At 35.2% G+C, this 26,194-nt stretch overlaps 1 protein-coding gene across 1 annotated transcript in view; it reads right to left on the reverse strand.

The window, feature by feature from the left end:
* Positions 1-26,194, reverse strand: part of LOC149782542 (vesicle-associated membrane protein/synaptobrevin-binding protein-like) — a 55,267-nt gene that overhangs the window by 20,083 nt on the left and 8,990 nt on the right. The window contains exons 3-6 of the mRNA XM_089933976.1: positions 23,276-23,382; positions 13,507-13,587; positions 7,757-7,834; positions 1,810-1,917 (exon numbers count right to left, since the gene is read on the reverse strand). Of these exons, the coding sequence (XP_089790102.1) occupies positions 1,810-1,917; positions 7,757-7,834; positions 13,507-13,587; positions 23,276-23,382 (374 nt within the window). The remainder of the gene's footprint in view (positions 1-1,809; positions 1,918-7,756; positions 7,835-13,506; positions 13,588-23,275; positions 23,383-26,194) is intronic.

Consider the following 26,194-nt stretch of genomic DNA (forward strand, 5'->3'; position numbering starts at 1 on the left):
AGAAGAAATTAAAGTCGAAGACATAATGTAATAATCGGGAGTTCTCTGTAAAATTCAAGAGATATTATGAAATTGGGAGGTAGACATGGAGTGACAACAAAATTCAAGTTTTTTTCCTCTCCCAGCCTGAGAGTTGACAAGTCGCTTACATCAAAGCAAACTAAAACTCAGCTTTAACGGTATTATTTCTGAAACTTCATTATTGTATTTTGGAGATATCACTAAAGTTTAGTGCAGCAATGCCCATGATTCAGCTCTAAGGATGTACTTCATTCTGTGGTATGTACTCCATTCAGTGCATGTTCAAACCTATGCGGTGGCGCCATTATGTAAATACGTTCCGTAGCCTAATTGCGAGCATGGAATCAAACCGTATTGTTGTTCATTGTGTTGTCATACTTGGATAAAATTTTAATGAGTTAGGTATTTACAATTTCAAGGAAAAATAAAAACGTAATTACTGGTACATTGATATAAATTGTCCATTGCAATGATGCATAAACAAACAATAACTGAGTCAAAAGGGAAAGGTAGTGTTACAGCAACTCACGGTTGTTTAATTCTTGTCATCGTTCAATCAAATTATACACAAATCTAAATTAGGCAGAACCAATGAGAAAACTGAAAATTAAATAAATCACTTCTCAAACAAGTTTATATCATTTCTTTTTAATAATCATACATGCCGTGCCTGAGAAATAAGTATACATGTACTTTTTGTTAATATAAGTTTGCCTTAATAAATGCATTTCGAATTTACCGCGTGCATCTTGTGATGTCTTGGAGTTGTGGGTTGGCTTTTAAGCAGGTCATGTACTTTTTAGTGCTTATACCTGTTCAGTTGGGGTTGGGGATTGGCTTATATGCGAATGAGCTTATATGCGAGTATATACAGTAGGTTATTTAGTGCCGAGGCAATTAGAGTAAAGTGCCCTGCCCAAGGACACACTATGCTAGCTGACCCATGCTTGCCCAATGGCAGGCTTTGAACCTGCATCCTTTCGATCATCAGTCCAGCATGCTAACCACGAAGAATTGGTGCAAAATGGAAAAAAACACACATGCATACATTAACCTAAACAACAGTAGTCATCTGATGAATATTAGGACAACACTGGAAGGAAATGTGTAATGGACATTGTAATAATGGATATATACTGAATGATGTGATATTGTCATTAGCAGAGTATAGTATTACAATTCGTGGAGCCTCTTAAAAAATGTCTTGCACAACTCAACAGGGTCAAACAAATCCTGTACCCATAGCATAGTGGCTTCAAGAATGCAATATGAATTAAGGTAGCCCAGTGAGCTACTGCAGAATCTAGTGTCTCCACATTTTGTTAAGATCATATAAATATTTCAGTGAGGTGACTGGTTATTTCAGGACTCATAAAATGGGAAGTCTTCAAGCTTAGTTTCATACTCAAATCCATTTGTCTGGTATAAAGAAAGCTTTAACTCTGCTACCAGCTCTTTCTGATGGTATCCCTAATGGCCCCATGGCTACCATCTGATTTTAAAATTTATGAGAACATAACAGTATCTTTTTATACCTATTTCCTCTGAAGATCAAATTTAAACTGAAATATTGTTTGTGCTTTTTGGAGTCACTATCTACTACATTAAATAATATCAATAATAAAAAAAACGAGTTCATGGAACATGGATGTTCCACTACAGTATCCGAAACTGAACCAAATGAAAAACCTAAGCAAGATGTGATGGGCAAATGGAGTGATGAGCATAAAGACAAGTACACTATATGCCCCACCACGTCATAGTGGGGCACTTAAAAAGAAAGCTTACTCTCAATTCAATTATTTCCTTTTTAAGGGACTCATTTTCTTCCTTTATCCGCTTCATTTCTTCTATCAGTTTTTTGGAATCAGTCTCTGGTGTGGTATTTACTCCAACCTGAAAGATCAATCAAATTTTAATATCTCAATAACAGTTTAAGAATCCTATTCTAGCAGTTAATTTCTGACCAATCCAGAGGAAGTTTCTGAAATCTGCATCACAGACACTAAATATACTCCTGTGATATGCAAACAGAATGATGAATAGATGTAAAATGAATGGAAAACAAACAGAAAATGAATGAATGCAAATATATATTAAGTGTTATGTATAAAATATTGCAGAGTGAAAATTTAAATGCTAAATGGTTAACCATAAACGCTAAACTATGACCATCAATGATAAATGATCAACTATAAACTTAACATGATGAACCTAAATTCATAAATAATGAAATACCAGCAAGAGGGCATATCACATTTATAATGACAAAAAAAGACACCAAATTAAAACAGAAAACTGAAACAGGAATTTCACTTGAAAAGACTTCTTTTATTGGTATTTATGTCTCAAAGTGCTGCCACCAGTGGATATTACCAACATTTTTATTGATCAATAAATAGTTCATTTTATATAATGTATATATATGACTGCCTATTAAAAGTGCTGAATTTCATGATGTCGATTCCAGATATCCAGGCATATTTTTGGTGACAAAATAATCATTATATCAAGGTTTCTTACACCAATTTCAGGTGCAAATTTTTTCTTGTTCAGCAAACAGGAGCTGATTTTGGGAGATTCCAGCAGCCATCATAATGTTGGTCATGTTTGGTCTGATTTAAGATTGGCATAATTTGCTGACAAAACAGACATTACAAGAAGTATTTTGGTGAAAATATGATATGACCATTATTTCTGGAGGAGCGGTAAGAACAAGATTTTCATATTGGACGTCAGATCAGCATCACTTTCATTCAGACCAACTAAACACCATAAGAAGTCTTCTGATGAAAGCCTCGTGTTGTCAAAACTTTCCATTTAGGCGTAGCATAAGCCTGGCCCGATCAATGCCATTTTAGGACAAACTTGATAGTATAATCAGATGTCTGGTGAAAACCGCATGGCGAAATAACTTTTCGGAGGAATAGTAATAACAAGATTTAGAAAATGGCTGACTACCTTGGCAGTCATACTGGACTGGATTGGCACAATATTCATAAATGACCACCTAGGCACAAAAATAAGTCTCATGAAAACTCAGGTGGAGCAGAAAAAAGATTATCAAGATGGCTACCATGGTGGCCATATTGAATGTCATCTCAGCGCAATTTTCATTCTGGACCAACCAGACATTATAAAAAGTATTTTAGAGAAAACTCCATGTTGATATTATCAATCATTCAGAAGCAGTGACAAGATTTTCAAGATTGCTGCTACTGTGGCTATATTGGATGTCTTTCAGTGAAAACCCCATTTTGATATGTTCACCATTCAGACAGAGTAGTGATAACAAGATTTTCAAGATGGCTGGTGTACTGCCCATATTGTATGTCTGAGCAGCATGATTTTCATTCAGGATCAACTAGACCCTGGAATGAATGTGTGTAAAGTTTCATGGAAATCCTTCTAGTCATTTAGGAGGAACAGCAATAACATACTTGTGCTAATGGACAGACAGACAGACAGAGGACAAACAGGCCATTATACAAGCAATTTTGGTCAATGGCTAATAGAGTTCAAAACCAGAGATGATTATTTTTTTAAAATTTAAAATCATTGTTCTTAAAATCCTTTTTAGAATCTAGTATAATTGTCAATCCCTGTAAGCCAATATGACCAAGATCAGAAGAATAGTTCAAACATTCTTATCTACTTGTATTAGCTGATGCATCGCGTGAATTGCATGCAGTCCACTATTTAATTCCTAAATTCATTCACATGTATAAGTGGTTAACCTGTTGAGGATAACCTATTGCAGTATACAATGTATAGTAATTAATATAATGGGAGAAAGTGACGCAGATTTCACCTTTTCTCAAGTCATATTTTCCCCTCTCCCTTCTTGGAAATTTAATGGTGTTGAGTACAATATCATCTCTTGCGTCTTTATATGCTTCAAGAACAGTACACACAGTCTAAAGATAGTATTTTGATGCTTTTTGGTCTAATTTTCTTTCAATTTAATGATTAAATCTACAACTATATTTCAATCTACGAGATTCATGCCCAAAATTCAAACATGATGCCCAAAGTGAGTGAAATTTAATGCATCTGTAGCCCAGTCCCATACAAATTAATACTCTGCAGAGGTTAACGGAGTCAATGCTGGTAATGATTATTATATTCAATTTATATCTCATCCTGGAAAAGCAAGAACATGACTGTCAAGATGGTCACCATTGAACAGCACCATTTTAATTTATAACCAACTAGATGTCAATAGTTGAAATCACATGTATGTGGGATAACTTCATCAAAAGTTGCCATAACAAGATGTTCAGTAGTGGTACCATGATGGCCACAATGAATGTATGAATATCACTATTTTCATTCTGAACAAATACAAATACAAGTACAAATCACAAGAATTCTTTCAGTGCAAAGCCCAAGTCACCACGACTATCAATTCTGAAGTATTAGTGATAACAAGGTCATTAAGGTGGCCCACTTGACCATGAAACTGGAAACCTGATCAGCACCGTTTTCATTTATAACCAACTAGGCACTGTAGTAAGTCATACTGGCTGTCCAAACAAAAATATTTTAATTAGGACAAACCAGCCATCACACAAAAGTCTTGATGGAAAACCCATGCTGACATGATGGACCTATTAGAAGTAGTTTTAAAGTTTTTAAGATGCTAACTGTGATGGCCATATTTGATGTTAAATAGGCACCATCTAAATTTAGGACTAATTTAACATCATAACTGAAAACATTATCTTTCTATTACCAACTGTTCAGAAGGAGCACCAAAGAGAAGATTTTCTAACAGCCACCATGGTGGCCATACTTTCTAGAAACATACATTCATTTAGAACTAACTTGAAATCACAATTAGTCTTTCAATCAAAAATGTACATGAATATGACCATTAATACAGGTGGAGTAGCTTTACGAGTTTTAGGTTCACTGTTATAGTGGCCATATTTGATGCCCAAGCAAAACCATTCTCATTAAGCATTATAGCTTCTTTCAGCAAAACCACTATGCTGAAATCACAGACCTACCAACCCTCCAGACTCGCAATTAGTGAAAAGAGGGGTAAAAATTAGTGAATTTTGAACACAATTAGTGACAAATTATACTTTGACACTAGCTCCATCAACTTTGATAGCTAGTACTGCATTATATGAAAATCACAAAATAAAAGCACAACATTATTTGCACTGATTACATGTACAATTTGCAGCCAAATTTACTGATATACATAAACTTCATGCTATTTGTCATAATGTGATGCTGTGGCAGACTTCCTCAAGTGGTCTATGATAAATTTGCTTTCAAAACAGTTCAGGCTTGTTGCCTGTTGTTTAATCTTGGTGACTAAAATTGTTGCAAATATTCAGCACCTAAAGAGGCACCAAAGTCTGTCTTATTTTTCCAAACAAAAGGAAATACTGTCACTCTTACTGTGGCTGAACTCCACCTGAGAAAGGCAGGTTATGTTCAGCAAGAAAACTCACAAGCAATGCTTCAGCATTGGTAACTTACAGGACTTGAGTAGGTGGCTTAAAGTACTCCAGAACTTGTTGTTGTTGTATGGTTTAACGCCATTTTTCAGCACAAGATAGGCTATACATGGCGGCCAGTATAATTGGTGGAGGAAGAACCCTGGAAAACCCCGGGAAGAACCACTGACCCACGAGAAGCTACTGGCAGGCTTTCTCACGTACCCACGTCAGCCGAGCCTGAGACTCGAACTCACACAGACAGAGGTGAGATGGCAGTGATCCGTAACGGTGAGCGCTTTAGACCACTCGGCCACTCGGGGCCCCTACTCCAGAACTAAAATCTGCTGTGGGTGTTCTTAATTTTCCCAATATCTATAAGCTTTTTGCTAGCAGTGTGCTTTTCACATTGTTCTGCCACATGCCACACACATATATTATTATATAGTACATGTATGACAGGCAAATTGTAAGCAACGATATGAGCCCCTGTGTAAATTCCCAATTCTAAAATTTGCAGCAGACTACTGTGTGAAAAGCATGATGCCCATCGTTGTTTCATGGCTGAATGCAAGGCCAATTTTTGGTGTACTCCAATCTATATTTCACTTTTCATAGAATACATGTATTTTGCCTTGAAGGTGAAAACATTTTGACTAGTGTAGCTTAATTATGAAATGGTATTAATTCAGAAGATGAAACGCTGAACGATTAACAATTATAGTGCAAGTCACATGGGTCATGTATGCACATTTACTCATTTTAAATTAAATATAAACTGTTCTTTTAAAATTTAACATTAATTTTCTTTAACCAAAGTTCATTCAATCCTGATTATTGAATGCTCTGCACTTTAACTGTCACTAAGAAACTTTCAGACAAAAATTATCTATTGCTATGGCTTTTACAATGGTGGCCATGTACTCCACTTGGTTCAAAATAAGTGCACCTCTAGTGGAGTCATCATAATTGAGGGTAGTACAAATTTAATTATCAATACGCGTTGCTTTCATTGTGACATCACAGTGTGAGACATTCAATCCAGATTGTACTGGATCACACCTTTAGGTTCATTTCGTCCAAAAATATTTATGTACTTTAACATTGATTTTGCAGTATGCACCTCTCTGAGCATCTAAATATGGACCTTCCAAAGGAATATGGATGTATATGAATCCAAATTAAGTGAATACACCCATTACTGAAATAGCGTTGAATACCTACATGACCCATGTGACTTGTAATATAGTGGTGTTAATGCATGCATGGCAAAATATGAACTCAAAGCAAATTATGATATATGTTAATCTTTCAATATCTTTAGATTATACCACTTGAAAAAGCTGTCTTCATCTAGTGTTTGTTTTAAAAATTTTTTTACAGTGTCTACAAGTATGTATATGTGCCATTTTTATAAAAAAAATCAGTTTGGCCCTGTTTCTTTTCATGAGCATTTGTAAAAATGTCTGTTCTAAATACTGACTAAATATTTTACAATTCTTGCCACAGGGCAAACTGTAACAACTGGATATAGATTATTAACATCGTGACTAGCAATACAGGGCTGTTAATAGGATAAAGTCATTTTATTCCTGATTTAAGCTGATTGAGAATTTGTGATGTTTTTGCATGTGGCATGAATCCGTGAATCACTACCGAGAGTCGTGAAATTCATGCTAAAATCGTGATGGTTGGCAGGTCTGAAATCACCAACCATTAAGGAATAGTAATGTTAACAAAAATTCAAGATGGCCACCACAATGGTCATACTGGATGTCAAATCAGTACCATTATCATTTAAAATGAAATAAATATACAAAGTCTTTTAGTGAAAACTCCATGTCAGTTAGACCATGCTAATAGCAAGAGTAGTTATAATAAGATTTTCAAGATGCTGCCATGGTTAGTGAAAAGATGTTCAACAATGCGGTAGTCATATTCAATGTCGATCCAACACATTTACAACCAACAAGACAGTATAACAAGAAATTTTAGTGATAACCCCATTCAGGTAGGGTAATAGTAAGAAGATAAAATTGCTGCCATATTCAGTATCCAACCAGCATTATTTTCGTTTAGCACCAACCAGATCTTGGGATGAATGTATGTATGTTTCATGGCAATCTTTCAAATAGTTATAAAAGAGTGATAGCAGATGTGTGCTAATGGATGTACAGATGACAGACCATAGCAATGACTAGTCGAGCTTAAATCAATAAAAGTTAAATATGCGTTTTTTGATAAACTGACTGAGTATGCAAAAGCAAAGTTTGACAACTTACTCTGGGAGGAGTTGGGGGTTCTTTATTCTGTGTTTTGACCCTTTCTTCCTTAATCTTCTCCTGGACAACAAGGTGCTCCTGCAAGAAAAGCAAAACCTGATATAAAAACAATTCATTTTCTTCCATTTTCTTCATTCTCTTATTTGAATTATGCTCTCTATTTTCCATATGCATATGTGCATTTAACATTGGTTTTAAGCAATACTTTATTTTCAAGTAGAAACTTTTCTGTGTTCTATCTATATTATAAACACATTTGGTGTGTGTTTAAAAAATATATTCATATGCAGTGTATACTGGCAATATTACTTAAAAAGAGAACAACAGAAGCTATACATTATAATGAATTTTAACTGAGTAACTAGATTACAGTATTTAAATGCAAGTTAGTACAAATGCTTAATCAAATACCCTTGAAAATATTTCTAAATTTGTTTGAAACAGCCTTTGTACCACATACATAAGAGCAAATGCACACGTCTTTCAGATCATAGTGTTCATCCTCATTTCTTTGCTGCCAATAAAATTATACTGTAAACTGTTCACAGACAACACAATGAAAAAAGAAAATGTGAATGAACTAAACCCTCTTTTCAAACTAACTGATACGCCAACATGTAAGTGCATCTATTTTTAGAAAGAGTGGTTTTCTTAAAGTAACTATGAATCTTATAGCTTCGTTCCAAAAGTCCATTATTAAGATTGCAAATGTAAGGTTTTATTATTTGTCTATGTAAATGAGGTAACATTAGGCATTTGTTAAATAGTATTTGCTTCACAATTTTTCTTTTCATTTTATTTTCACAAAAATGAGTGAACTCAGAATACAACCTTGACCGTACAGTGTCCCTTGAATTCCATAACAAAGCATTGTCCCATAAATTTTTATCATCAAAGGATAACTTGAGAAAATCAGGTAGTGACTGTTACTAACTTACTCGTTTAAGGGTTAATGGTCAATCAGCTATCAAAAACCATGCCTGTGAATGTGCAAGTTGTTTGTAGCTGCAGCTGATATCAACACCAGCTATTTGATGGCTTGAAGCCAACATTTTGCCTTGAGCTAAACACTGGCACTAACCTGGTTAAGTGAGGGAGCATCTTAAAAAAACTATGTTGATTCAATGTTCCTCTAAAAAATCACAGGCAAAGTCGTTGTCCTAGCAGAAGAAAGTGAAGTTTAAATTTTTTAGGCGACTTAGTTGCCTACTTCATCTGTTAGCATAACCACTGAAGCTGTTGTTGTGGGTTTAACATTATTTTTCAGCACAAGGTATGTTATGCATGACAGCCAATATAACTGGTGGAGAGAAAACCCCAGTAAGAACCACCAATCCATAGGAAGCTACTGGCAAGCTTTCTCATATACCCACACTGGCCAATTGAGTGACACGAACACATGTGGACTTAGGTGAGATGGCTGTCATCGGTAAAGGAGAGTGTTTTAGACAACTCTGCCACATGCAGCCTGTATTTGATAAGAATACTAGTAACCTGGCATCACATGCTGACATAATAAAAAAAAGAGGTATACATGATATTCCAGAAAATGTTCTTCAGAAGCTTTATCCATAGACTTAAAAAATGAAATGAATTACTTGCGAGTTTGACAATTTGTAAATACATGTCAGAGGCAGTTTGTGTCATCAACAAAGTGGTTCACATTAAGGAAAAACTACTCTATTCATTTCTTTTTACGTCAATATATCAACAAGCACCAGCTGAGGAGCAACAATTTTACTGTCAAGTCAACCATTATGCATCTTAATGCTCAGTCAGGATGGTGTCGAGCTTCAATGGTAATTTTAGCACTAATGTTTCAAAAGACATTAACTTCTGTCAGAAAATATTTATTCTCATGACAAAAAACAAACATTATAAAACTGATTGGATATTAGACTGTGAAAAATGAATTTTGTAAATATGGACTGAGAAACATACTAATGCAATAAGGTGCAATATTTTGTGTGCAACTGGTTGTGAGCAGTGTATAAAGCAATCATATAAAAGATGTTCCCATAAATCGTTTGGTGCAGTGTATAGAATAGAAGTCTAACACAGAAGCACACAGCTTTGATATGTTTAACTAAAACTATCATAAACTACAGGCTTTCTCTTTTTCCCATTATATAGATACCTAGAATAGAGAGAATCCTATACCAGTCTGATTACCACTTCATTGTCTCATGCAGAATTCTCTTGCTTTCTGACACAGACAAAGCCTGGACCATCAAAGCAGGGTAGGAAAAGGGAATCTTATCAGAGTGACAGGTAAGTATTATCAATGAAACTTTTCTTACAATCATAAACAGTAAACCACACCCACTTTATCAATGCTACATCCAACCCATGGCAATTGTCAGATGCAGCTCTACAAGAAAGCATTGTGTGCCAATTTGTTTTCCTTGAGATGTGAAAATTCCATCAAAACATGCAGGGAGATGGTGGAGGGGACTTTTCTTAACCTTTTCCATCCCCTTGCACAGAGAAATGAAAAATCTTGTGAGCTATAATTGTGTGTATTGTGGTTTTTCAGTATATCGTGATTTCACTGATTCAGCTTTCATTTATAGAGATTCATGTATCTTTTGGATCCAGTTATACATATGAAATTGAAAATGATATAATTGTTTACATAAACATCTTGGATTTCTTTAAAAATAATCTGTGATTGAAGCATAAAGTAAATGCAAAACTGGCTGCACAGATTTAGTGGTGTTTGTTTTCCTTTGTGATTTTATACATGCTTGGAGGTTCAGAGTTAGTGGTTCAAAGTAACTTAAATGAGAAAATGTTATTTTGTCACATACTCTCATTTCCACAGGCTATCTGGTACATGTAGGATTGTAGGTGACTTCTGACAATGTTGATGTATCAATTTAAAGATCTAAATTTAATTGCACACATTTAGGGTATTATTGTGATCATGACTTAACAGGTGTTACAAAAATATCTTATGATATCACACTTCCAATATCTGTCACTGACAGGTGTTATATAAAGTAAAAGTTTTCTGTACCTTCACTTAAAGATGAGCATCTTATAATAACTCACTTCTGAGAGCTGTCACAGGCAGATGTTATATTGTCTATTTTTCTTACAATCAAGTTACACACAGACATCTTGTTTTATCCCATGTTGGACAGAAGTCAATAACAGGTGTTACTGTTTCCAATTTTACTTACTACCATGTCATGCATCTTATGATATCCCACTCAGACAGCCGTCACTGACAGGTGTTACAATATCCCAACTGACTAAGTGTCAAGTTATTAGCATATATCTTGTAATATTCAACTTCTGATAGCTGTCATTGACAGGAGTCACATAAAAATCTCCCATTTAAGTATCTTGTAATATTCAACCTCTTGCAGATGTCACTGCATACAGTCTTCAATTTCGCTCACCATCAAGTTACTGAATTGCATCTTACGATATTCCACTTCTGACAACTGTTACCAACAGGTACAGTGCAGCTCTTGATGATTTTTGGAACCCCATGCATCATGGTGGGGGACTTAATCCCCTCCACTTTTGCTCCATGGTGGAGCAATAAACTACCTACAAATCATAAGTGTGCCTCAGCTATCATGCCAATGTCATCTCCACAATAGAGTGACTGATTGGCATTACTGATTTACATTTCTACAGCAAACCAATGAAGACCACCCATGGAGAGACCTAGCCGACATAAGTCATTTACAATCAAACACTATTTCAGCAATCAGTGATCTTTATTTTGATCATATATATGAACAGAAATTAATTTTAAAAGACCTGAAAAGTAACCCTCTGAGGAATGGACAATTACATTCCAGATAACAGCAGCTTCTGTTTAAAAACAAAAACAAAATAGAAAAAACTTAACTTACACCTACATGTTAACATGTTTAGTCCTTATGCAATAAAGGCCCAGCTACACAAAGAACTAGTTCAATTCTAAATGCAGATGTACTGTAAAGAATTGCCATGTAATTTTATGGGGCTAAATTAGGATTTCCTACTGTGGTATTTTCTATTCTTTCATTCATCACATAGCAAGTTTCATGTAAAGCAATGAGTGGCATAGTGGCCTTTTTAATATTACATTCAGAATAAGACAACAGTTTTCAAGCATTTACCCATTTTAGAAACATAAATGGTCTCTCCCTAATAATGACTTGACTTCAGCAGATGTTAAGCAGAAAGCAAGGCAGTGACTTATAAACACTGCTATAAAATGTTAGCATCAGACTATGTCAATTTTGGCTTGGGAAAGGTGGGTTTCGATCACAAAATGACTTGATGCAGTGCACTTAATACATGTATCATGCGTTGCACTTAATACATGCAGCACTAAAACAACGCAAGTTTTACTGATTGACATCTCAACAGCCAATGAGTGAAAAACACACATGGAAAGACAGAAATTTTATGCATAATTTACAATCAGGTACCATTTCAAGAATCAAGTGTCCTTAATTTCAATTAAATATATTGGGACAATACAAATATGAAATAGGAAAATCTTGTATATTCTATATATTTAGAGAAGGTTGACTTATTTCTTTTGCAATATATTGAACAAACTTAAGCACTGACTTGATGAGAGGCACACTGTATTAATCTTCTCTTGAACAGTATAAATGTATCTTGCTGTTAAAACATGAAAAGATGAAAAGTAATCTTCCATGGTTGGACAATTAAATTCCAGTTGACAGCCACTTATGTTTTAACCCCACCCCAAACAAAAACAAGAGCAAATTTTGAATTCCAGAACCACATAATGACCCACTCACAAGGCTGAATATACAAACTTGTTCAATTTGAACTACATGTGTACTGCAAGGGACTGACCCTTACAGTATAAATGCAGTCAGAATTAAGTAAAGTTTCAAAGCTGTGTATATTTATGTTCAGTTTCATGACTGGGGCATCGCTTTAAGGACAACACACTTGGTTCTCATTCAAGTATAAATTCAGTGTATTCTGGAGTGTTTTCTTGAACATAAGTTGCTGTCATTGGGAATTTAATTGTGCATACATCAGAAGATTGCTTTTCATGTTTAAACAGTAGGGTAACTACACTGTTCAAGATAAGCTCAGCAAGGTTTCATCAAGTCAGTTATTTAAGTTTGCACAGATTTCTCTGAATAAAGTAAAAGTGTAAACTGAATGCAAAAGGTGTTCATCAACCTTTTCTAAATTTACAAAACTACACTAGCCTTAGCACAGTTTTTAAGGCACTGTGACTAAGTTAATATTATCAAAATTTTGATTTGGTATTATATCTATTATCTTCGTTAGAACTAGGAAATGTGTATAATGATTTGATAATGATGTAGATAAACTGGCGCCTCTCTCTCCCTCCAATAATCTGTAAAAAGCACGCCTACAGGGATCACACTCAGTAAACTACACCCAACTCACAGTGGTGTAGAGCAATTCTCCTTGAGCTGCCGTGGCAACTTAGGATGTGAGGAGCATTGGTGGAGCTTTTTTTTCTCTCTTTATCCTCTCCCCTTCCACTATGATGCATGTGGTTCCAAAAAATACATTTAAGCTGTATTGTATTACATACAGTCTTCTATTTCGCTTACCATTTAGTTATTAAATGTAACCTTAAGAAATTCTAGTTCTGACAGCTGTCATTAGTTTGCTTTCTTTCTGTTTTGTCTAACTTTAATATATTGTTAATAGATATGTACATTAATGGCAAAAGGAAGAAAAGAAAACCTAAGGATCATTTTACTGTTTTTAAGGCTACTTACACCTGGTTGGGATGAATCAGGAAGTTCAAAAACACACTTCAGCTTGGAGTCCATCACATTTTCTGGTGCAACATCTTTCCACTAAAAAAGTACATAGAAACAAAAATGAAAAAATATACCTTTTTTTGCCTTAAAGAAACATAATCTTTAATATATCGTCTGTCAAGTATCTGATTAACAGCAATTTACCAACTGCATCAAAATAAAATGAGTTTCCTAGGTTGCATTAAAAAAAGGCCAGCATAATGCATGGTTAGCATGATGTGCATCTACTGAACATGCATAGGAATTTTTAACATGGTGGTCATTTTCATATCATTTGGGAACTGCATTTTAATTTCCCATTTTTGAATCATCCTTATCAGAGTTTAACAACTAAATATTTGGTGCACTTAGCATCAACAAAATTCATCAAAATATAATTAAGACTTAAGCACTGGCATTTAAAGTGAAATAACTACATATCTATGTTCTCAAAACTTCTGTAAATCTTAGGTGACAAGCTCTTCTGTGAGTGCAACAAAATTTGCTTCCACTGCTAATGGCAAGCTACATCTCTTTACTGTTAGCTTTTGCCACCTAGCACCATTCACTGGCAGCCAATAGAATAATATTCTTAGCCAAGCACTAAAGACTAACAATGCAAGCCTGCCAAGATTGACTTAAAGTGAGTGTAGCCTCAACAAAATTCCCTATCAATAATAATACCATAGTACTTTCAAGTCTGAAATGTCAACCTTAACAAAAGCCCAGTTATTTTCTGCAGGGAAATGAATTTCAAGTTTCTTTAGATGAAAGTACCAAAGCTGGAACAACATTATACTTTTAATGGTTTGCAAGTTATATCAATGAAACTTTGTCCAAATTAAAACCTACTCCCAGTCACATCCATAATACCCTGCAGAAAATTTACTTAAAATGACTTGTAAAACTGAGATTTTTACCAAAGTTTTCACTGCATTGGCCATTGTCTGCTAAGAATTATACTTCTAATTCAAACTGAAATTCATCTACCTGCTCAAAATAAACAATGATCTCATGTGACAGTTTGGAGTTATCACCTTTAATTGTATGAACTTTTTCTGAAAACTTCAAAGGTATATCGAGAGAGTGCTGAAATAGACTTTAATGTCATACCTTTTTTATACACTGATAACTTATGTGTTTGAAGAAGCTACAATTTTCACATTATAGTTAATTCACAATTTTTCACTGATTATTGGTGCTCATGGATTTCATAGTTACTACTATCTATGCATTTATGTACCCAGCAAACATTGAAAAAAAAACAGGTCCTCTTCCTATACTCCACAAAAGCACACTGCTATATCACAAGTATACTGGTACAGCTTTCTCTGTTATAATGAGCTTTGCTATTACTGCAATTCAAGATATAACACAGTACTACTATGGACCCCATTGCCAAAACCTATCAAAATGAAAATAAAATTCAAATATAATTTTCACCAGAACGTGTTTTTACAAGTCTCCCACTGATTATCTGACCACTATTCTGTTCAATCAATGTCAGATATTGTATTTCTAACAGGCTATTGCACACCCGAAATTACTCACATATCTAATAAGATGCAACTGTAATTGGTCCATGTCAACTACTGTAGAGTCAAACCTGTCTACAGTGGCCACCTAAGTGAAAAGGCCAAAGTGGCCTTTGTAGACAGATAACTTCTGAAGGCAAGTTCACCTCTCAAATTTGGTTCAAGAAAAATGCAGTTTTGAAAATTCAGACACTGAGGAGGAGGATGCTAGTTGGGACTGAAGTGATGCATAATAAATTGACCTTTTCTAGCCTACTGACTGCAGCATGTATTATTTAGTTCATGACAATATGTAAGATGGATTTTTAAAAGCTGCAGTATCATATTTATTAACAGTTATTTATTTATTAGCTTAACAATAAGTAATATAACTTTTATTTTGGTGCTATATAAATTCACAAATTCTAATTCATTTTTTTAATATTACTGACAGTGATAGGAGTCAAGCTAGACTTGAATTTTAGGGAGAAGTGACCTCACCTTTTGGACACAACGGAGTGGGAGCAAAGCAAGACAAGTTTATATACACACACACACATAATATAATATAATATATATATATATATATATATATATATATATATATATATATATATATATACACACACACACACACACATATGTGTGTGTTGTTTTCATTCTCTTCTTTGAATTATGCCCTCTATTTCCCAGTATGAATATTTGTATTTAACATTGCTTTTAAGCAATACTTAATTTTCAAGCAGAAAATTTCAGAGTTTTATCTTTATTATAAATACATCTGGTGCATGGTTAAAAATGATCATATTCATATGCAGTGTATTTTGGCAATATGATTTAAAAAGAGAACAACAGAAGCTATACATTGTAATGAATTTTAACTGATTAACTAGATTACAGTATTGTAATTGCACATTATTGTAATTGCAAGTTCGTACAAATGCTTAATCAACTACCCTTGATCAAGAATTTTTTTCCTTTTTTACTTTCTGAAAGTTTACTATAAAATGGCAGCTGAAAAGATTTCTAAATTTGTTTGAAACAGCCTTTGCACCATGCACATGAGAGCAAATGCACACATCGTTCAGATCATAGTGTTTATCCTAATTTCTCTGTTGCTGATAAAACTAGACCATAACTGTTCAGTCAACACAATGAAGAATTAAAGTCATTATATGAATGACCCAAATCCTTTTTTCAACTGAATCGACACAGCCAACATGCAAATGCATCTATTTTTAGAAAAAGGGGTTTTCTTAATGAAACTACCCACTTTACAGCTTCATTAAAAAGTCCTTTGATAGGATTATAAATGTAAGGTTTTATTATTTGTCTACACAAATGTAGTAACATTAGGCATTAGTTAAATAGTATTTGTCTTGCTGCTTTCTTTTCATCCTATTTTCACAAAAATGAGTGAACTCAGAATACAACCTTGACCATACAGCCTCTCTTGAATTCCATAAAACAGCATTGTCCCATATGTTTCTGACCTACATAATTGCATTTTAAAGCTAAATCTTCAATAATATAATATTTATACTCTGCTTTCTATGAACTGTATATTTTCCAGAATATATTTTGCCCAACTGTTTACAAAAAGAGGCAATGTAATAAAGTGGAACTTCCATGACACAGCAATGTCCACTATCTTTTTTACTGGTTCATGTATGGTTCCAAACAGATTTTTATGAAGATAATATTGTACATGCAGCTGTTAAAATATTCATGTTACCAATCATATTCTTAAAACACAAATTGCTATTTACATAAGGAAATCAGACAGTTGTAGTTGCTAACTTACCCAGAAAAGGGTTAATGGTCAATCAGCTATCAAAATACATGCCTGTGAATGTGCAAGAGTTTGTTTGTCAGCGCAATTGATTTCAACACCAACTATTTGATGGCTTGAAGCCTATACTTCACTGTGAGCTTAACATAACAGTGTAACTAACCTGGCTAAGGTTAGGGAGCATCTCAAACAGGACAGTCATTCAATGTTCCTTTAAAAAATCACAGGGCAAAGTCATTTTTGCTATTCTAACAGAAGAAGGCGTAGTTTAAATGTTGTAGGCAACTTGGTCACCCACTTCGTCTGGAAGTTGATTGATATACTGCATTATAGAAGTTAATATTCTAAATTTATATCTATGGCAGTTTAAGATTTTAGTAAACACAGCAACATTGCTGCTCTTCATAAATTATTAAGTTATTATATTGATGATGTTGATTTTATTATGTTGATCTTGTCTTCTTGTTTTATCCAGTGTAATAGGCCATTTAATGGTGGCTCCATTTAACTCCCTTAGTTTTGTACAACATGAGTGATTTGAAACATCTTATTACCAATTTTTCATCTAAGTTACACGTGGAAGACATCATGCTGTTATCTTCAAAACAGAAGAAATAATGCAATTTCCTCATGCAAAGAAAATCTCATCTAGAACAAATTTGGGAATGGGAATAAGGTTGAACACCAACAAAATCTATCACATTTTACTTTCTGCAGAGGCAAAAGACTGTTGTAGCCACAGGTACTTGTTTTTGTTGGTGAAGAAGGAAAACTACACCCAGCCTTAGTCTACAATTTTTTTAACTTAAACAAAGTGATAAGCCTGAGCAGTTTGAAATCTGCCCCTTAGATCATTATATGCTCATTTCAATTATTCCATCAACAGGTTCATTCGCTGGCTAAAGTTCCATATTTGTTCCTCATGTACAAGTTAAGGAGAGATGATGACAGGATTTTTTCTTAAGGGAGACCTCCCTCTTTATCAAAGATATGAGGAGGAGAAAGAAACCAGGCAATATTTATCTAAACTTCTATATATGTCTCTTTTTTTCCTGTTCCACTTTTATTAGAGCTCTACTAAAATCAACATATTTGACAGATGTCACCTCCAGCTGTATAAGCATTAATCTGTTAATTATTTCTGAGCATACTCTATTCCTTCCTTTATCAATATTGTTCTGTGCTTCCTTCTGAAGAGGCATATACATAGCTAGCTTTGTCAGCTTGAATATGTTGGGAAACTGATCTTTGTGACTGTTATGTACAATTTTCCAGAGCTCAGAGATACTATCTTTTGAATATGTCTTTTCCAAAATAAGATTTTTCACTAACTTCCTTGTTAAAACAGTAGTTTACTTACTACTATGCCAAATTTCTGTTCTGTTCCATAATGCTGTATAAGGGTATTTAGTCCATCAATGCTTGTGCAAGCAGATTTATTAAAATATATATCGTTACTTCTTAATTTAATTTTTTATCTTTATTTTATTCAATTTATCTTGACCTTGATTTGATACATGTATATGGTTTTGTAGCATATGATCCACAGGGCGAAACTGATTAATTAAAAAAAAAAATTAAACTTGCATTATACTTTTAAATTGTCTGTATTTTAATTAGGCTCAGTATTATGCACTTGGTACATGTGTGTGTGTGTGTGTGTGTGTGTGTGTGTGTGTGATTTGGAATTTTAATGTAGCTTTAACAATTTTTCAGTCATATCGCTACGATGTCTACAGTGTGAGTTTATAGTGATGTCTAGTACTGGGCCATCATGCTGCAGACATGTAGCATGATGTCCCACCCAAACACATTATCCTGACACCAGGCTGACCAGTCCTAACATTAACCTCTTCATGCTGAGCACCAAGTGAGGCAGCTGTTAGTACTATTTTTATAAATCTTTGGTATGACACGGCCAGAAATCGAACCCACGTCGTCCCACATCCGAGGCAGACACTCTAACCACTAGGCCACCAGAGCAGTCCCTTTGTACAAGTAATTTCCAAATACCACTGAAAGGGTCATGCCGTCTATTTTTTGTCCATCCAGCATGTACATGTGACATGTTGTTGTAGGGTTTAATGCCATTTTTCAGCACACGATAGGCAAACCCCTGAAAAAAACACAGACCGATGAGAAGCTACTGGCAAGCTTTCTCACATACCCACACTGGCCGAATCCGAGACTTGAACCCACACAGACAGAAGTAAGATGGCAGTTATGCATAATAGAAAGCGCTTTAGACCACTCAGCCACTCAGGGCCCCAATATGACTTGTATTTAACACCATTTCGGGCTCAAAATCACTAACTGTTATCTCCATTAACACTTTCCCAGCTCCAATAATCTGATAAGCTTCAAAACTTTAAAAATTATTGTCATCATCAGCAAGCATATGCCAAAGAAAATTGTAATGAATCACAATGGGAAGCAGACATTTTGGGTTTACTAGGTAGCCCGTATTTTAAGCACGTTGTTGTAAAACTTTATTCATGTATGGTTTCAAATTATGCTTAATCCTGGGCATGTTGTGCTAATCAAACTGAGTTTCACAACCATTGATGTTGTGCTGGAAGAATCCAGATGTGGAACAGCTGCTATCCAAAAAACAGTTATCACAATAATAATGTTAAATAAAAATTCTATGCTTTGCCAGTCATGTTTTCATATGTGGGACTTTCAACGAATTTGCAGGAGTTCTTGCATTTCACTTTTCTCCAAGTGCGTGAATTCGTAAAAATTTGCACGATTTGCACAATAGCACACCCTGACAGCATCTCCTTGTAAGTACTTGATGTATCTAATGACTTTCTCGCGAAGACTCTCTTGCTCTGCCAATACTTCATGTTTGTCACAGAGAGAATAACACAATAATTTCGGATTGGTGGTTATCGTTTAACCTGGATTGGAACAAGCAATAACCACAAAAGAGAATTCAATGTAACATATTTCACTGTACAAGAAACCAGTAGCACAGCGTTCAAATTTACCAAAGGAGTCGAGATAAAATTCAAAGTTGTGTGAAGGTGGTTATTAAATTGATGAGTAAAAATACTTCATTATACACGTGGGTGTTCCACGTTGTTTGGAATGCAGAACATACCTTTCATTTAAGATAATTATCATGGAATGGTTGTTGTTGCTGTAGGGTTTAACGCCATTTTTCAGCACATGATAGGCTATACATGGCGGCCAGTATTAATGGTGGAGGAAGAACCCGGAAAAACCCGGAAAGAACCACCGACCCACGAGAAGCTACCGGCAAGCTTTCTCACATATCCACATTAGCCGAATCCGAGACTCGAACTCACGCAGACAGAGATGAGATGGCAGTAATCCGTAACGGAGAGCGCTTTAGACCACTCGGCCACTCGGGACCCCAGCATGGAATGGGGGAGGGCATCTTCACTAGCCAAGGTTCCGACAACCCTATTTACACCTTGGCTGACTAACAGACATGATTTTGGTAAAAGCTGAAAATTTGAAAGGGGTGTTTGGGGGACCTCCCCCAACAAGGTCTTGAGGGGCAGCACCCCTGATCCAGGGGTCCAGATGGCCAAAGACACCCCCCCACCGCTAAAAATGCATTTTACAATCACAAAAACTGCTTCTCGTGCAACTTATGATTGTAATATATAACAAAACAATCATTTGAAAAACTAACAAACTGACCAAATATTTTCAACTTGACTTGAATAATTTCATAATATTTATTGTCACATGAATTTGTTTTCCAATACTATTGGTGCTTAAGTTATTTCATGTACATCTCAGTGTTCACATCATAATTAAGTCAAAATAAATTCTCAGTTTTTGCAGCAAATATATTATACTTCTCTCTTTTCATAACAAACCTGTAAAATAAACACTCGAGTACATGAACTATATACAAATAATCCCATACATTCACTTGTCTTTTTCTCCAATGGACACAACCCAGTGCTTCCCTTTACCCTCATTTGCGCTTCAGAGATCCCCAATTTTTAGTTTGACTCCCAGTTTTTATACCAAAGTTTGTTTTTTACTCAGTCGGACCCCCAGTTTTGACTCCAAGGAGATTTTTGACTCACAGTCTTGCACCCATAGGGGATACACTGACAACCTGCTGATATTATAGTCGAGCTCTTTTTGTGGCTTTGGCAAAGATTTGTTTAGCCTTCCTATTTGACTCAATGTGCAACGTTTCTTTTCATTCTCAATGAGAGCCTTTTTTCCTTTCAAGCTGGTGCTTGTATTGGCGACATGCAGTGCACATTTTCTGACAGAGAGCTACATCTGTTCTCTGATGCAAGAAATCTTTCTTCTTATTGTAATTATTTGCACTTTTTTCTGATGCCTTCTGAGCTTCACTACTTTCGTATGCAGATTCTTTTGTAGGTGCCAATCCAAAATATTCCAACCGCAACTGATGTAGAGCAGAGGTCACAAAATTCAGTCCTCTAGGGTTCAGTTTTCTTATAAACTGACCAATTAAATTTCCATCTAAACTTCTTGTGTCATGGCCTCTCAACAACTCGGGATGCCATTTCTTGTGCTGCAAGCACACTTCTTTTCATCGTCATCAGTTTTCATTACACGAAGATTCAATGGATGAATTTAAACTTTTGACCAATCAGAATACTCTTTACAAGAGTCATGGGCTAACTAATATATATGAACGAATACGTTACAAGGGTCATTGTGGAATGGGACCGAACAGACCGTTTTTAAAAAAAACGGATCAGAGATGATAAAAAAATGGACTATATCAAGATAAATCAGATTCAAGTCATGAGTAGAATTCTGCTTTAAAATGAAGAAAAATCATGTATGTGAACAGCTATATTGTTGCTTTGTCCTAGCGACATCTACTGGATTTCATGTGTTGCCTCCCTTAGTATATAATGCCAACTAACCAACAGCATGGTGCATTGTACATCCGCCAAAAACGGTGGTGGCAATTGACTTATAAAGGATACTTTGTAAATTTAACATCGAAAGGATGACTATGTACAAGTGGGAAGCCATTATGTATCTGAGTGAAAGGTATTTGTGCAAACACAGACCGACACTTGAAAACTGCTTATATATTAGTCCATTCAAGTTGTGTGCTCCCCCTTGCCTCGATCATATAAATATAAGAACAGTATTAGAATTAAAACAACATAATTTTGATTAGATGCAGTGGCTTGCTGCTGCATTCAATGAAATTCTCAGACCTGTAGCTCAGAAATATCTGCTCGATATGCCAAGGTGTAAATAGGGTTATGAAAACCATGGCTAACGAAGATGGGGGCAGGGCGGGGGGGAGTGGGGCCAGATTACAAACCATGTCATTTTGTAGAAGGCAAATGGGTATTCTTAAATAGCCTTTTTCATTTTTACTAACATAAATGAATGCTTGTCACTGCAAATGCTCTGGCTCAAGAAATCGTAAAATATTACCACTCCCGATGAACTTTTCTTTTGCTGTTGTGACAACATATGTATTTATTGTACAGTTAATTACACCAAAGCTTTTACTATTCCATTCCCAATCAGATTTTGACTTCGATTTTTTTCCTCAGTGAGATGTATACTGTATAATAATGTTATTAATATTTAAGCCATATTCAAAAGTGGATAAAATTCTCCACTCATGAAAATTTTAACGGTTGCTATTACTTGGGTTCAGAATATTTCTGCTGAGTGATAGGGTTTGATTCTCAGGGACTATATTTATAGGTCAATAAAAACACTTAAAAAAAAGACATTACTCTGAAATGCATTTTTATAGAAAGAAGTTTGGTGCTCATGAATGACATTTTTGATACATAACCGAAAATGAATGTGGAATTGCCTATGTACTAAGACTGCAATGTTTACATGTGTAAACAGCTTAGTCTACATTTCTGCCTCACATTGGTAAACATGTAAATGAACAAGTATGTGGCTGTCAGTGATGCAGAAACTACTCATTCCAATTAGAGGATACATTTCCACCTATTTACTTATGATATTTATTTCTTTACTTAAAGTAAGGATGATTTTCAAATTAGCTAGAAACAGAATCTTTTATGGGTATCTTACAAAAGCATCCTATGTACATGTCAAAGCATTATTTCTGGTTGCATTATCAATTTATCCATCATATACATATACAGCAGTATGGAACAATATCACAACGATCCATGATTCAGATTTCTATCAGTTTCAAGAAATTGAAATAACCACTTGGAAAATGTCAATGCCAACCTTGGATGAATTTTGGTATATATTTACAGAGAAAAATTTCTGATTTATTGGCATAGGGATATATTCAGTGTACGAGATATCATCAATGTTCATGCTGTAATCTAATGATTCCTGATTCTCTTTAAAGACCAGTCTAATAAAAGGAAAAAAGTAGTAGTTAGTGTATACATTAATTTAAGAATGCTAGAAAGATTGAATGATTGTGTCAACTCAAATGACTCACCAATAACTCTTGGCTCTCTATCTTTCCTTCTGGAGCAAACATGGTCTGCACCATAAACTTGTGCTTGTTTTTCTCTTGTGGGTCATACTCAAAAGGCTGAAGCATAACTGAAAATTTAATAAGAGTACATTTTTAACATTCCTCTATTCAAGGCACATGAAGGGCATGGCTGAATCTGGTGATTATCAACCAACAGGTCTCAGTGACCTGGACCTTTAATTCAAGGTGTGTGGTCATGGACTAAACTTACTGTGCAGAAAGCATTGTTTTCTTATTAAACTTGCCATGACCATGACATCTGACCTTTTCAGCCCATATTATAATTTCTTCATTATCTCTTCTTTCAATGAAAATGACCTTCACCTCTAGCCACAAAGCCCATAGTTTTGATCCATTTAATCAACAGACAAATACTTGGTGTTAGAATTTCCATGTGATAGGGAAGACAATTATTAATAAGGTTTCAGCCTTCCATTTATTGCAATGCTTTGAGTTATATTTTGTTGGTGAACACTGTCATTGTTACAATACTTAAACCCACCAAGTTTCAGGATGAGAAGTCCTGGATATTTCACTCACAGAACTCAAGTATTTCAGAGTCTCTGGCATAAACTCGTGAGTCACTCACTTTAAAAAGGACTGCTCCGGTGGCCTAGTGGTTAGAGCATCCGCCTCGGATGCGGGAGGTCGTAGGTTCGATCCCCGGCAGAGTCATACCAGAGACTTAAAAAATGGTACTAACAGCTGCCTCGCTTGGCGTTCAGCATTGAGAGGTTAGTGTTTGGACTGGTCGGCCTGGTGTCAGGATAATGTGACTGGGTGGGACATCATGCTACATGTCTGCGGCATGATGCCCCAGTGCTAGACATCACTATAAACTGCCACATTGCAAACATCGTAGCGATATGACTCAAAAATTGTTAAAGCTACGTTAAAAATCAAAATCACATCACATCACTTTAAAAAGGACAGAAAGGAAAACAAATATTATCATTATTTTATTTTTATCTGATTAAATTCTCAACCTCACAAGATCACATCAGGGAGAAACTTTTTTTAGTTTCAGTAACTTCTCAAAACACTTTATATCATACTGCACTTTATCAGCTGCAAATTAAGAACTGTACTCCTTTGCAGAAATTATTTTTCAAAATAAATGTTTCTCAACAGATTATGGGATTGTCTGTCTTTTTTGCACATCAATAAAAATTAAATGATTTGGGTTAAGTTTGTGATGACTAAAGGCAGATAGAGGAAGTTAGTATTTCCATTCTGAGTGAAAGGATTCTACCTTTCAGCAGTCTTAAACCACACATAAATTGCTCTGTAGCATCCAAGTTTGCTTTTTTCAATCATGAGATCTGCTTCTCCCACTCAGGTCTCAAGCTGTCATAGCTGTAGCTCTGACACCAATTTTTTACCAGCGTCCATCACTCTAGTTGAGATGGGTGTCAGCATTAACTATACAGTCCAAATCTTACTTCCTTTAGTTATCTTCATTTGTATGCTCCCCATCATTTTCCTTTTATCAGCACTGGTGTCCTTTTCATTGCTTGTTTATTTTCGAAGGAAAAGAAAGAAACAGAAAACAGATCTTGCAACTCATTTTTAAGAGTTAATTTACTTTTGGCAGGGTTCCTGTGACTTTAAAAAATGTAATTCCATGACTTTTCCAACACCTTTTCACCAATTTTAAGAATACCTATTATGTAAATGTATGACCTCTAATACTTACCTAACATGTAAATTTAACACAAAAACATTTTACAGCTTGATTTTGGCATACTTCATCCTTTCAGATAGGTCATTCTCTTTTGAGTGCCTTGAATACAATGATTCTGAATTTCTGAATGTCGTAAGATCCCTGTATGTAGTCTAACTATGAAGTTTTAGGGGAACCTACTCTAACAAATAAATTATCGAAGTTAAGTGGGTTGGTAAAACTTGTGTGTCGGCAAATGAAAATGCGACTGATAATACAACCAAAAAAAAAATCAATATCCATGACTTTTGCAAAACTCTGAATGACTTATGAAATTTTCTAAACTTTTCAAGGCCCCTGAAATGTTTTTCTGTAATTTAAACTTTTCCAGGATTTCCATGACTGCAAGGAACCCTGTCTTTGTCACTCCTTTATGTCTGCTGACACTGTACACTAGTGTAAATTACACATACTGAAATTGTTGTTGTTATGGGGTTTAATATTATTCTTCAGCACATGATAGGCTATACATGGTGGCCAGTATTGCTGGCTGAGGAAGAACCCGGGAAATCCTGGGAAAGAACCACTGCCCCACATGAAGCTACTGGCATGCTTTCTCACATACCCACATTGGCCATGCGCAAGAGTCAAACCCACACTGACAGAGATGTAACTGTAACCTGTAACAGTGAACACTCCTGACCACTCAGGGCCGCACCTACTGAAGTAGCTTTGTTATTACTATTGATGATTGGATAGAAGTTTCAAACTCAAACTCTTAGAAAACTCTGACTATGCTCAAGATTTATACATGTTTTGTCACCTAAATACTGTCAAAACAACACTGGGCATTGGATTTTATTTTGCAGAACAGTCAGAGGTACTTACATAATACATTCAATAGAACACTAATTTCTCTAAGTCATCAAATCAGAGAAGAATAACTATTAATTCATCACAACGGCTTCTAGCCTGTTTACCCAAGACTAGTCCTTAAACTATTTCACAAATTGGCCATGGCTGACCAAAGATATAAAATGGGGATCATCACAGGGAAATATGAGGCACATCTTCGCAATCCAAGGTTCTGATATCTTAACTTTTATATGCATTGGCAAATCAATCCAGTATTTATGTGCCTTAGGTCTGTGAATTTTACTGGATGCAGTGGCAAGCTGCTTCATTCTATCAAAATTAAATTGTTCAAATATGAACAT

The sequence above is a fragment of the Sinohyriopsis cumingii genome, chromosome 15 (genome assembly GCF_028554795.1).
Source record: "Sinohyriopsis cumingii isolate HCF-2022 chromosome 15, ASM2855479v2, whole genome shotgun sequence".
NCBI lineage: Eukaryota > Metazoa > Mollusca > Bivalvia > Unionida > Unionidae > Sinohyriopsis > Sinohyriopsis cumingii.